This window comes from Cervus canadensis, chromosome 23 (genome assembly GCF_019320065.1).
Source record: "Cervus canadensis isolate Bull #8, Minnesota chromosome 23, ASM1932006v1, whole genome shotgun sequence".
In the NCBI taxonomy this organism is placed as follows: Eukaryota; Metazoa; Chordata; class Mammalia; order Artiodactyla; family Cervidae; genus Cervus; species Cervus canadensis.
Window position 1 is genome coordinate 12,984,977 of NC_057408.1, and position 13,663 is coordinate 12,998,639.

The following is a 13,663-nucleotide window of genomic DNA, read 5'->3' on the forward strand; positions in this document are numbered from 1 at the left end:
TCTATGTATATATAACTGAATCATTTTGCTGCAGAGCAGAAATTAACACAACACCGCAGATCAACTATGCGTGCGTGCTAAGTCACCTCAGTCACATCCGACTCTGTGTGACCCCATGGACTGGAGCCCACCAGGCTCCTCTGTCCACGGCATTCTCCAGGCAAGAAGACTGGAGTGGGTTGCCATGCCCTCCTCCAGGGCATCTTGCTGACCTAGGGGTTGAACCTGCAACTTTTATGTCTCCTGTACTGACAGGCGGGTTCTTTACCACTAGCACCACCTTATACTCTAATTTAAAAAATAAAATTTGAAAAAAAAGGAAATCTGCCCAGTGTTCCTCCCTCCAAAGAGGCACGCTCCAGGCCTGGGCATCTGAAGGCAGGTGGCACCTCCCAGGCCCAACCTCACAGCCAGCCCCCAGAGACCCACTGCTGGCTTCCCATCTCGGCCTCCAGCTGCTCTCACTAAGGGCTGCCAGCACGTCCACCCGGTGACCTCGTGAGCGTGTACTGTCTGCCGCGGCTGCCGTCGGCCAAGCTGAGCCGCCTCCCTGGGTGGTCCACGTGAACGTCTTGGGTCCGCTTTTTGCTTTTGTCTCTAGTTTTCAAACAGCCTGTTTCTGAAGAAACCTGCAGGGGGTACTATTTTCCCCAGAAGGCCTGATATTTTATGTGATTTTCCAGAATGTGAAGTGTTGCAGGAATGCATCTACTTTTCAGTTCAGTTCAGTTTAGTCCTCAGTTGTGTCTGACTCTTTGCAACCCCATATGGACTGTAGCACGCCAGGCTTTCCTGTCCATCACCAACTCCCAGAGCTTGCTCAAACTCATGCCCATCGCATTGGTGATGCCATCCAACCATCTCATCCTCCGTCGTCCCCTTCTCCTCCTGCCCCCAATCCCTCCCAGCATCAGGGTCTTTCCCAATGAGTCAACTCTTTGCATGAGGTGGCCAAAGTATTGGAGTTTCAGCTTCAGCATGAGTCCTTCCAATGAACACTCAGGACTGATCTCCTTTAGGATGGACTGGTTGGATCTCCTTGCAGTCCAAGGGACTCTCAAGACTCTTCTCCAACACCACAGTTCAAAAGCATCAATTCTTTGGTGCTCACCTTTCTTTATAGTCCAACTCTCACATCTGTACATGACTACTGGAAAAACCATAGTTTTGACTAGACAGACCTTTGTTGAGAAAGTAATGTCTCTGCTTTTTAATATGCTGTCTAGGTTGGTCATAACTTTTCTTCCAAGAAGCAAGCATTTTCTAATTTCATGGCTGCAATCACCATCTGCATTGATTTTGGAGCCCAAGAAAATAAAATTTCTCACTGTTTCCATTTTTCCCCATCTATTTGCCATGAAGTGATGGAACCAGATGCCATGATCTTAGTTTTCTGAATGTTGAGTTTTAAGCCAACTTTTTCACTCTCCTCTTTTACTTTCATCCAGAGGCTCTTTAGTTCTTCTTTGATTTCTACCATAAGAGTGGTGTCATCTGCATATCTGAGGTTATTGATATTTCTCCTGGCAATCTTGATTCCAGCTTGTGCTTCATCCAGCCCAGCATTTCTCATGATGTACTCTGCATATAAGTTAAATAAGCAAGGTGACAATATACACTTTTGACATACTCCTTTCCCTATTTGGAACCAGTCTGTCATTCCACATCCAGTTCTAACTATTGCTTCTTGACCTGCATACAGATTTCTCAGGAGGCAGGTCAGGTGGTCTGATATTCCCATCTCTTTCAGAATTTTCCACAGTTTGTTGTGATCCACACAATCAAAGGTTTTGACGTAGTCAATAAAGCTGAAGTAGATGTTTTTCTGAACTTGCTTTTTCGATGATCCAACAGATGTTAGTAATTTGACCTCTGGTTCCTCTGCCTTTTCTAAATCCAGCTTGAACATCTGGAAGTCCATGGTTCATGTACTGCTGAAACCTGGCTTGGAGAATTTTGAGCATTACTTTGCTAGCATGTGAGATGAGTGCAATTGTGCAGTAGTTTGAACATTCTTTGGCATTGCCTTCCTTTGGGATTGGAAAGAAAACTGAGCTTTTCCAGTCCTGTGGCCACTGCTGAGTTTTCCAAATCTGCTGGCATATTGAGTGCAACATTTTCACAGCATCATCTTTTAGAATTTGCTCAACCGGAATTCTATCACCTCCACTAGTTTTGTTCATAGTAATGCTTCCTAAGGCCCACTTAGGGACTATTTTTTTATAGCATATAGTATAGTATACATATAGTATACAGTATAGTAATTTTTTTACTTTTATACTGTATACTATACAGTCCATGGAATTCTCCAGGCCAGAATACTGGAATGGGTAGCCTTTCCCTTCTCCAGGGGATCTTCCCAACCCACAGATTGGACCTCGGTCTCCCACATTGCATGCAGATTCTTTACCAGCTAAGCTACAAGGGAAGCCCCAGGATCCACGATTAGGTTGGTGCAAAAGTAATTGCAGTTTTACATTGTTGAACTTTGCCATTTGATATTGGAATACATTCTTAAATAAATGTGATTATCTTATATACCATTTGAATGAGCATTTCTTACTTTGTCTTTTTGCTCATGACATTACTTGCTGTTTATTTTATATTTATTTGAGACTGTGGAATTGATGTTAGACAAAAAGCAAATTCAAGTGAGTTCAAAATGGGTCATAAAGCAGCGGAGACAGCTTTGCAACATCAGCAACACATTTGGCCCAGGAATTGCTAACGAATGTACAGTGCAGTGGTGGGTCAAGAAGTTTTGCAAAGGAGATGAGAGCTTTGAAGATGAGTGCAGTGGCCAGTCATCAGATGTTGGCAACAACCAATTGAGAGCAATCATCGAAGCTGATGCTCTTAGAACCACAGAGGTTGCGGAAGAACTCGCAATGTCAGCCATTCTACAGTCATTCGGCATTGGAAGCAAACTGGCAAGGTGAAAAGGCTCTATAAGTGGGTGGCTTGTGACCTGATCATCGTTTTGCAGTGTCACGAAAATTAAAAAGAAAAAAAAATCATCGTTTCAAAATGTCTTCTCTCACTCTACACAACAATAATGAACCGTCTCTCGATCGGATTATGACATGAGATGAAAAGTAGCTTTTATATGACAACCAGCAACAACCAGTTCAGCTGCTGGATCAAGAAGAAGCTCCAAGTGTTAGTCACTCAGTTGTGTCTAATTCTTTGTGACCCCACGGACTTAGCCCGCCAGACTCCTCTGTCCATGGAATTCTCCAGGCGAGAATACTGGAGTGGGTAGCCATTCCCTTCTCCAGGGGATCTTTCCAACCCAGGGATTGAACCCGGGTCTCCTGCATTGCGGGCAGATTCTTTACCATCTGAGCCACCATGGAAGCCCAAACCACTTCCCAAAGCCAAACTTGCAAAACTTCCCCAAAAAGGTCACGGTCACTGTTTGGTGGTCTGCTGCCCATCTGATCCACTACAGCTTTCTGAATCCTAGTGAAACCATTACATCTGAGAAATACGCTCAGCAAATCAATGGGATGCATTGAAAACAGCAATGCCTGCAGCCAGCATGATCAACAGAAAGGGCCCAGTTCTTCACAGCAATGCCCAGCTGCACGTCACACGACTAATGCTCCAAAAATTGAATGAATTGGGCTATGAAGTTTTGTCTCATCTGCCATATTCACCTGACCTCTCACCAACCGACTACCACTTCTTCCAGCATGTTGACAACGTTTTGCAGGCAAAACGCTTCTACAACCAGCAGGAGGCAGAAAATGCTTTCCAAGAGTTTGTCAAATCCCAAAGTACGGATTTTTATGCTACAGGAAAAAACAAACTTATTTTTCATTGGCAAAAATGTGTTGATTGTAATGTTTCCTATTTTGATTAATAAAGATGTGTTTGAGCCTAGCTATAATGATTCCAAATTCATGGTCTGAAACCACACTTACTTTTGTCCAACCTAATACCCCAGAGAACACCCACTGCCTCAATTTGAAAAGTAGTGCTGACTGACCTGGTGCTTTGTTCCTTGGCTAAGATGGAGGGAAAGCAGGGGCAAGGGGCTCCAGAATCCCTGGTGGGGGGAGGGTAGTGCATGAGGGGAGCAAACTCTTGTGAAAGGTAGCCGCATCCTGCCAGCCTGGGGCCTGGAGCCCCCCCGCATGACACTGGCATTCCACTCCCCAAGGGCCTGACAACCACCAAAACTGGGGCCTCTGGGGGTGGGACTTAGGCACCTGTATATTTACAGCTAAGATTCTCGACCTCAGAGGTACAGAGAATCACTTAGGAGCTTTCAAAACCCTCAGTGCCCAAGCCACACTGCAGAGCAATCACATCAGAATCTTGGGGTGGTGGGGAGCCGGGGGTGCTACTCAGACAGCAGTTGGTTTAAGGTCCACAGGGATGAGACCCATTGCCTTAGGGCCTTTTCTAACCCGGGAAAGACCTCTCCTTGCAGACCAAGACTTTTGGAACTTTAGCATACATACGAATTCCCAAGAATTGGGTTGAAATTGCAGATTCTGAGTCAGCAAGACTGGGGCGGGGCTTGAGATTCTCCATTCTGACAAACAGGTCTGCAGACCACATGGAGAGAAGCAAGGATGCAGGTACCTAGGAGCGTCCGTGGATTATTAACAAGACCGAGTCCAAGGCCTGCAGCCAGCCACGATCTTGTGGGTCCGGGATGGGGATGGTTTTGGCAGAAGGGGCGCAGTGGGCTTTGTGATCAAAAACAAAACAAACGTTTGTGTGATTCCCTGAGTCAACCGTGGAGCGGCGCTGACAAGAGGCGTGGCTGCCGCGTGCTGAGAAATGAGTGATTGTAAGCTTCTGTCCTTCCCATCATCAGCAGAGGGCTGGCTTATCCACCTTCCCGGGTCAGAGTTAACAGTTGTTGTTTGGTGAGGGGGAAGGGGGGGGACACATTTTATTATGTAACTGAATTCAAGTCTCAGATTGTTCTGTCCCAGATATGAAAACTACATGGCAGGGAAGTTTAGATGATCTGCTTATATTTTCTCTATGCTTTAAAAAACAAAAACTCACTGGAGACCTCTTACCTGCCCTGTCACTGAGGGGCTATGCACGTTTCAAGCTGCCATATAGTTACTGTGTAAATTACACAGCCTGCCTAACTATTTGACTGGACTTAGATGAAGGTGAGTTTCTTATCACATTTATTACATGAGCCGACACAAGTGATTCCCAGGTGGCGCTAGTGGTAAGGAACCTGCCTACCGATGCAGGAGATGTAAGAGACTAGGGTTCAGTCCCTGGGTCACAAAGATCCCCTGGAGGAGGGCATGGCAACCCACTCCAGTCTTCTTGCCTGGAGAATCCCATGGACAGAGGAGCCTAGCAGGCTAAAATCCATAGGCTTGCAAAAGAGTTGGACACAACTTAAGTGACTTAGCATGCATGCACACAAGTGACACGTTTCTGTAGATCTTAATACACACACACACACACACAAGTATAAGTAAAAAGGGAAAATCTGAACAAGATCAGCAGATGGTATCAATGCATCTTGGTTGTGAAAATTATACCAGAGTTTTGCCAAAAGTTAGCCTCAGGGGAAGCTGGCCACAGTGTATAGTGGTCTCTCTGTCTTATTTCTTACATCTATGCATGGACAATTATTAAAAATTTCAATTAAGAAAAAGTATAATACATCTTGTAGCCAGCCCTTAATGTTTTTAATATGGGTAGGAAGGACATAAGTATTAAGAAGATAAATAACAAAACAAAAAAATGATAATACTTATTAAATGTTAACTGCATAACAGGTACTGTGTCGAGCACTTTACATTCATGGCTCTATCTTTTCTTCTTAATATTTACTTACTTATTTATTTGGCTGAGCCAGGTCTTATTTGCGGCATGTGGGATCTAGTTCCCTGAGCAGGGATAGAACCGATCTCCTGCACTGTGAGCATGGCATCCAGGCCACTAGACCCCCAGGGAAGTCCCCATATGAAAGTTTTAATTTGCACAGCCCTCCGTGAGGTGGTGGTTGTTATTACTACTGTTGATATTATTGCTATCATTTTGTTTCAAATGAGGAAGCTGGGGCTGGGAGAGCTTAGCTAGTTTTTCCCAGGTCACACAGTCAGGAACCAAATATGGGTCCAGGGCCCACTACACTATACAAAGAATGCAGACAAGAATGTTGTTTCTCTGGAAGGAGCAATCACAGTTAAAGACGAGGAATGTGCTTCAGGGAAGTGCAATTTGAAGGAGCCTGCACCTTGGCCTTGAAGGACCAGGTGAACAAGCCAATCGAGGGCACTCCAGACCAGAGGTGGAAGAAAACACTCCCTGTGTGAGAAACCGCCTCCTTTTCCAGATGAGGAAACCCGTGTGCATGTCTGCTTTGCCCCTCAGAGGTAGATAGAGGCATAATTGTGGAAGGCCCTGAATGCTTGGGGATATGGTGAGATCTTCCGGGATCTGGTTGGCAGTGAGTGAGAGCTGATAAGGCCAAGTCTGTATCTGAATCACCAGCATTCACAAGGGAAGCCAAGTGCAAGGTGTGGATGGCTTGGCATAAACCAATCAATTCCCAATGGTGGGGCTTCCCCGATGGCTCAGCAGGTAAAGAATCCTCCTGCAATGCAGGAGACACAGGAGACGTGGATTCGATCCCTGGGTCAGGAAGATCCCCTGGAGTAGGAAAATGGCAGCGCACTCCAGTATCTTTGCCTGAAAAATCCCATGGATAAGGAGGCTGGCGGGCTACAGCACAAAAGTTCGCAGAGTTGGACACAACTGAACGACTAAGCACAGCATGAATCTATCCCCAGGGCCAGAAGATCAGTGGGTGGCAATTTCCTAGTGGAAGGTTGGTATGTGAAGGGAATCAAGGAATGTACTTAGGATGATGAAGACCACAAATTAGTTGAGATCAGTGATTATTAGAATCATACCTGACAATACCTGGAATTCACGGCAAGAGCAATTCTAAGAGGAAAATTTACAGCAATGCAACCTTACCTCAGGAAACAAAAATCTCAAATAAACAACCTAAACTTAAACCTAAAGCAACTAGAGGAAGAAGACCAAAAAAACCCCCAAAGTTAGTAGAAGGAAAGAAATCACAGAGATCAGAGCCAAAATACATGAAACAGAGAGGAAGACGGCAATAGCAAAGATCAGTGAAATTAAAAGCTGGTTCTTTGAGAAGAATAAACAAAAGTGATAGACTTCTAGCCAGACTCATTAAGAAAAAAAAGACAGAGGACTCAATCTAGTAACCTAGTACCATATGGCTACTTACTCACTCAGTTATTGAGTGCATATTATATGACTAGTACTATCCCAAGGACTTGGGACATATCACTGAACAAAACAGTGACCAGCTTGCCTACCATCACGGAGCTCACCTTCTTAACTTAGTGCTATATCCTGGTCAGGAAGATTCTTAATTATCAGAACCTAAGAATACATTTCCATACTGTATACTTAAGATCCCGTCTCTTTAGAGAAATGCAAATCTCTCTGGGGTGAGGCTGGGCAACTCTGCAGAAGGACAGACACAGCACTTCTGGTTTAAGAGCAAGGATGATCTTACCCCAGTGTGGCTGCAGGGAAACTTAAGATGGGCAGGCTGGCAGGCCTCGCCTCTGAGTTGGATCAAGAAAGCAAGATCAGAACCAAGGTGAAGGATTGGCAGTGCAATCCTTGAAGATGATTCAAGTTAGCCTGGGGTACCCTCTCTGTTTTCCACTCCCAAACTGGGATTAATTTAGGAATCTTCCATAAATGTAGACACTGGGGGCTTTCCAATCTTAGCCTGGGCAAGTACTACTCCAAGACAGATCAGAACAAGATGGCCTTGCTTTGTAAGAGTGGGAAAGGAAGACAGGAAATAAGGACTCCTGGAGATGGTTTAGTTTACATGTCAGCCTTGTTGCTGTAACATAGAATTAGAGATATGGAATTTTTCTCAGAAGCTAAAAGCAATACAACGATGAAGAGAACATCCTAGAAGGTAAGATGCTGGTTACTGTTTCTACTACTGGGCACCTTAAAGGTAAGTGAATCAGGCAAGACTCAAGAGTGGGCATATTTACTAATATTACCCCCAACCAAGAATTTTTAGCCATTTCAAATTTTAAGTTCTCATGAGCCTCAGATGTCTGAGAATAAATATTTTAAATGTATTTTGACTTAGTTATGCGAGGATTCATCCCCATAACTTGGGCTTTTTTTTTTTTAGCAACATTATAGAAAGTTTGATTTAGTTTTCAGTGAACCTCTAATGCTTTTGTATCATGTTTGCCATATTTAGCCACTTGATATAAATCTGGCTATGCTGTGTACATGTGTAAGAAACACAGACATCTACAATTAGGGAGTGACTTTTTGCATGGTAGAAGAAATCTGTGTTCACTATGCCACTATCCCTGTGGCATAATTTTCCTGCTTTAGTCAAAATTTTTCTGCAGCACAGAACTGTTTTTGAATATACAGCTTCTACTCATGTTGACCCTTGAGTGAGAGACTGGCTCTGCTATGGAGAACAGCAAAGTAAGAAATGGTCCCTCCACCTGCAGAGTGCAAGCAATCTAAAACGTCATGTTCGTGGTTCTCAGATCATTGCCTTGGTCATGCCTGAAAACACAGATGGGCCCTTGAGTTGAGGGTTTGCAAGATGGGTGTGCATCCATGAATGTGTGAGTGTATAAGCAAGAGTGCCCTAAGAAGTTCAATAGAGACAACAGGGTCCCAGAGATGGCCCATTTTATTTCACTGCATTGCCAGGAAACAAGAGAGCTTGCTGGTCCCCAGAGCTCTCCATCTCAGAATTCAGCTTAGGGCACAAGCCGAGGACGAGAGAGGGGGCTCCTTCCTTCAATGCCTCTCAACTCTGGGCAGTTGAGGGAGCTAGGAATTGCCTTCCAGAGCAATTGGTCTAAAACTAACCTTGTCAGTAGCCCCTTCCCCTCCACTTACTTTTGGGGGCCACTTGGCAACACCTCCCCCTCCACACACAACACTTAATAATTAAAATAATTTGCCCAATGAAATGCTCAATGTGGATGCGGAACAACTGTGAAAAGGCACTTAGCTGAGCAAGGCAGAGTAGTTTATGAGCAGAAAAGGAAATGCTGTGTCTATTGACATGGAAAAATTAACACTGCAACTTAATTTTGTACTACTATTTGGCCAAAGCACCTCCTTAAATTTATCTTGGGCATGAGTCTGTGGTCACTGGTGTGTTAAACAACCACAGAGGGTAAAGCTGGCACTTCTGCAAAAGAGCAGAGTAAATGTGGCTGTTACATGACTGATTTGGCCAGTGGAACAGAAGAATCTGCTCAGGAAAAAAACTCTCTCACATCTGGAGATTTTTTCAAATTGGCTATATTATGACTGGGCCTTTAGAAATCATCAATGCATTAAATTTTTACTTTTTCCCAAAGTGAATTCAATAACGGAATGCACTTGGGAATGCTTAGTTTTCTTTGGAGTATTATCTAGTCTTCTATAAAAACAATACTAAGTTCCTGCTACAGAGTTGGGAGAAGGTAAAACAGGCTGAGTAAAAATAATTGATAAATAACTTCTCTTAGGTTTTTATTTACAGAAATCAAATCTTGGCCATAGTACAGCATCAGTTCAAAGCCCACTTAAAACCCTTTAAACTTAAAAATATAATAAATTCATATATCACATAACATCCTTTGTATATTAATTTTTCCATTTCTTTCAAATATACCCCCAAATGAGTAATAGGGTAAAACTTTTTTTTTTTACTTCCTGCAGTGTTTTCTTTGCCTCTTTTACACTATGTGGTCTAAGAAAAATGAAACAGACATTCATTCAAAAATCTACTTAGATTTTTGAGCACAGCAAAGTCTACTTTGTCTACTTTCTCCACCATCATTAAGCAAATTCTGCAAATCTTCTAGACACACCAAAATCTCTCATTCATTCTATGAATTCTGATAAAAGCCAGCACTTACCAAGTTTCAAAAGTGCCCCAGAAAATCACTAAAAAGAATGTTTTGGTTTCTTTTAAAGACTACACCCAAAACATTTGCTTGAAAACTTTCTGAATAGTGACATTGCCTGATAAAACCCATGCAGTAGACAAAATATCAGATTTCTTTTTCCAGCTGTCCAGAATCCCATTAGTGCCTCTTACTTCTATCTGTCTTTTGCTATAATTAGGATGGCTTAGGGTTTATCTGGGCCTTTTTTCAAAACCAGATTTCCTTCCCAGCAGCAGCCCCTGTCATTCACAAGTCCCCTTGTGGTACTGGGAGAATTATTTTGATGTAGATTGTGGTACAGCAATTGTGAATGTGAAGGGAAGGGAAATACACACATGCACACACACACAAATACATTTGAGCTTATAAATTTGTAAAAGAGGAGTCTTACCTGAGGATGATCACTCCAGCCTGAAACCTTGCTTGTTTCAAATACGTCTGTAACCCACAGCCCTTCTCCCTGGAAGTGCAAGTTCTCTTTCTTGGAGAGTGAGCTGGGTGGAGTCTGCAGGGTTTTCGCTTCTGGCTCTGCTTGGGTTGGAACCGCTCGGCCTCCTGCAGGAAACTGGGGCTTCAGATCGGTCCCCTCTGCTCTGGCATGGGAGCTGTTTCTTTTGTCACTTGGGGTTAGTGGGTGCTTAACAGGTCCCTTGGGACAGAGGCGATTCAGGGAGGCTTCTGCCGTCCTTTCTTCCAGGCTGGAATTCAACCTCTTGGCTTTTCCCTTAATTCCCGGTCGCCACGTCCTGGCAGGTTTCTCAGGGCCCCTCCGGCTCCATACGTCTTCTCCCCCGACTCTTTTCCCGGCCGTGGTCTCCAAGCAGCGGCTCATCCCTGGTTGTCCTGACTCTCCAGACAGGCGCGTCCCCTCTGTCTCAGTCACCGCTTTATCCACGTTTAGCAGGTTGTCACCGGAGAATCCCTTTCTGGCCTGGTGGCTGTCTCTGGTTTCTCCTTGAATTCCTGGATAACCGTCTTCAGCAACCTCCGAGGCAGCGGGTGGTTTATACCTGCCTGGGTCTGTCACCGTAGCCTGTCCATCCTGCTGAGGTCCCGGGGGCAGGGGCATCCCCGCTTGCAAGGATGAGGCTCTGCGCGTGGAGGCCCAGCTGCTCCTTCCCCCAACTTCTTGGGGTGGTGAGTGATGACCACAGAGGCCAGCGGTGGCGTCCATGGGCCTCGTGTCATCCGACACCGGGGGCCTACGACCCAATTCACTGAAGAAACCCTCACACCCACCCAGGCTGCACTCACTGAATTCCATCTCCTCGTCATCGCTTTCTAATAAAAAAACACGCTCCGTACCCTGCAGGTTCCTTTGCCAGATCGCATTAGAGTAATCTGTCATAACGTCGGAACATTCCAGATACTCCAGGTCATCATCTGAAAACTCCTCGGTGCAGGTTAGGGTTATCTCTGGGCAAAGTTCATAGTCACTGTCAGAGTCTGTGCTGGAAGCCGGGGGGCTGGCGGGCCTGGCAGCTGGAGGAGCGGAGGAGCCTGCCTGTGTCAGGGGCAGGCTGAAGCTGATGTACTTCTGGACTCTGGCATTTTGGTGACTAGAGTTCAAGGCTTCCTCGTTAGGGCCCTCGGGGTCTAAGGCACCATCTATTAACCTTGGTACTTTGGAATGCACGGTCCTGTGGCCACACACATCTTGTTTACCAGGAGCATCACTTGAATTAGGAAAAGGCAACCCGTCCGCAATGCCCTCTGTGTTAGCAGCATCACCAGCCTCTTCGCTTTGCCTTGTGTCTTTAACCGCCGAGGGATTTTCAGAGTCGGGTGCACCAGGGTCACGGTCGGCTGATACCTGGCGTGAACAAGCACCGTCAGATTTGGAGGAGGGGGCGTCAGCTGACGTGGGAGGACCTGAAGCGATACCTTCTCCTTCCTTATAAGGGTGCTCTTTCTCATCAGTGTGATTTGGGCTCTCCTGCTCATACGTCTCCGGGTCGTGTTTCCAACCTGTGTGCCCGTCATCTTTCGGGTTGGGAGAGAGTGGTCGGTCCTCCGATGGGCTCTGCACTTCAACAGAAGCAGAGCAGCAGATCATCCCAAAACAGTTCTGAGCAGAGACTTGATAGACAGCCGTGTCATTTTGGGTACAGCTAGGATGAAGAGAGGAGACACGTAAGTTTGCATGCCGATGTGCCTTGCATCATGGCACACACAGATAATGACCGTGGTTTTCCTGCACACTCAAGATCTGGGGTCCCCCTGGGAAGGGGTTTGTGGTCAGAGGCAACAGGCTGAGATGCTCAGCGTTTTCCCTTAAGGCTTTCCGCAGTCTTACCCCAAATCGAAAATGCTGAGAATAACTCAGATGAATGGGGAAACAGTTTCTAGTTTCTTCTTCTGTCTTTTATTTTAAGTCATGTTATGTTATAGGAACTTGAAACAGCATTACTTTCTGAAGGAAGGCATAGTACACAAAGAGCTAAAGCACTCTACATCTTGTAGTGGACTGCTATAAGCAGTAATTCTTTTAAAGACCGTGCTAAGAAAACATGATTTTTGCCAGGAGGCTGTAAAGATAATACCGTACTAGGACTATGTGCATGAAGAATAGGGCCCTTTCCTCTTTAATTTAACATGACTGTAAAGTCTAAACCACAGCCATGAGCCCCTCTGGCTGGAAACCAATGTCCACATGCCATCCTGACCAATACCCGCCAGGTGTTTGGCTCTGGCTCAGCAGGGAAGAAACTGAATCCTGGATCACGCCAAGCCTGCTCTCCCTGCTCCAGAAAGGATGGTGCTGGGGACCCCTCCCTTTCCTGACTGGAGCCACATAGGGCCTGGAGCCTGACTTGCTTTACTGATCTTTCCCCTGAGAACACTTCTCCAGGCTCTGCAGTCTCAATAAACACATGTTGTACCTGCTTTATTTTTTAATATTAATTTTTGTTTGTTTATTGATACTTAGCCGCTCCAGGTCTTAGTTACGGCACATACGATCTTTGATCTTTGCTGCAACACGCGGGATCTTTACTTGCAGCATGTGGGATGGCGGGCTGCAGTCCATAGGGTCACAAAGAGCTGGCCATGACTAAGTGACCCAGCATGCACACATGCACGGGTGTACACATGGGATCTAGTTCCCCCACGGGGCTCACACCTGGCCCCCTGCACTGGGAACACCGAGTCTTAGCCACAGGAACACCAGGGAAGTCCCTACACTAGCTTCGGAATTTGCACTTTTATTTATCTCATTTGACCTCATTGTAACACTGCTGGTGTATTATGTACTATCCATCTTCAGAAAGCAGGAGCTGAGGGTCTGGCTCAGGCTCAGAGGTTAGTGACTCATGCGCATAAAAGATGCACAAGTGTCTCCCCCAGGAGGGTCAGTGTTAGATGTTTACAGCCACGGGACACAGTCTTTCTTATCCTCTCTCTTCCTTACTGGAGGGCCCTCTTTGTCTCCTGACCTCGTATGTGCTCATAAGCCTTCATCTATTGGATACCCACTCACATAGGCCTCATCTTCAGAAAGCACAGATTAATTTCAACTGCATTAATACTTTGTTTTGTTGGCAACTTGATTCTCAAGTAGAAGACACTCGAGGTGGCTGAGGTTGGCCAGGCCTGACCCACAGCCAATCCCTGGATTTGCCATGGCCAATAGCACAGAGAGGCTGAAATTTAGGGCAACTTTCTGGGGGAGTCACTAGATGCTC

At 45.4% G+C, this 13,663-nt stretch overlaps 1 protein-coding gene and 1 long non-coding RNA gene across 9 annotated transcripts in view; one reads left to right on the forward strand and one right to left on the reverse strand.

Annotated features, from left to right (window-relative positions):
• ALPK2 (alpha kinase 2) overlaps window positions 1-13,663 on the reverse strand; it is a 139,108-nt gene that overhangs the window by 72,184 nt on the left and 53,261 nt on the right. For all 4 annotated transcript variants that reach the window (XR_006264903.1, XM_043444041.1, XM_043444043.1 and 1 more), the window contains one exon: window positions 10,372-12,091. Coding sequence is in view for 3 of the 4 variants with exons in the window: in XM_043444041.1 (XP_043299976.1) it covers window positions 10,372-12,091 (1,720 nt within the window). In the remaining variant the exon portion in view is untranslated. The remainder of the gene's footprint in view (window positions 1-10,371; window positions 12,092-13,663) is intronic.
• The window catches only part of LOC122425567, an 82,036-nt gene continuing 75,934 nt past the window's right edge, over window positions 7,562-13,663 (forward strand). For 2 of the 5 annotated variants that reach the window (XR_006264905.1, XR_006264909.1), the window contains exon 1: window positions 7,645-7,972. This is a non-coding gene — a long non-coding RNA (uncharacterized LOC122425567). Of the gene's footprint in view, window positions 7,973-13,663 lie in introns of all 5 variants that reach the window. The other 3 variants (XR_006264906.1, XR_006264908.1, XR_006264907.1) reach the window with 3 other exon arrangements.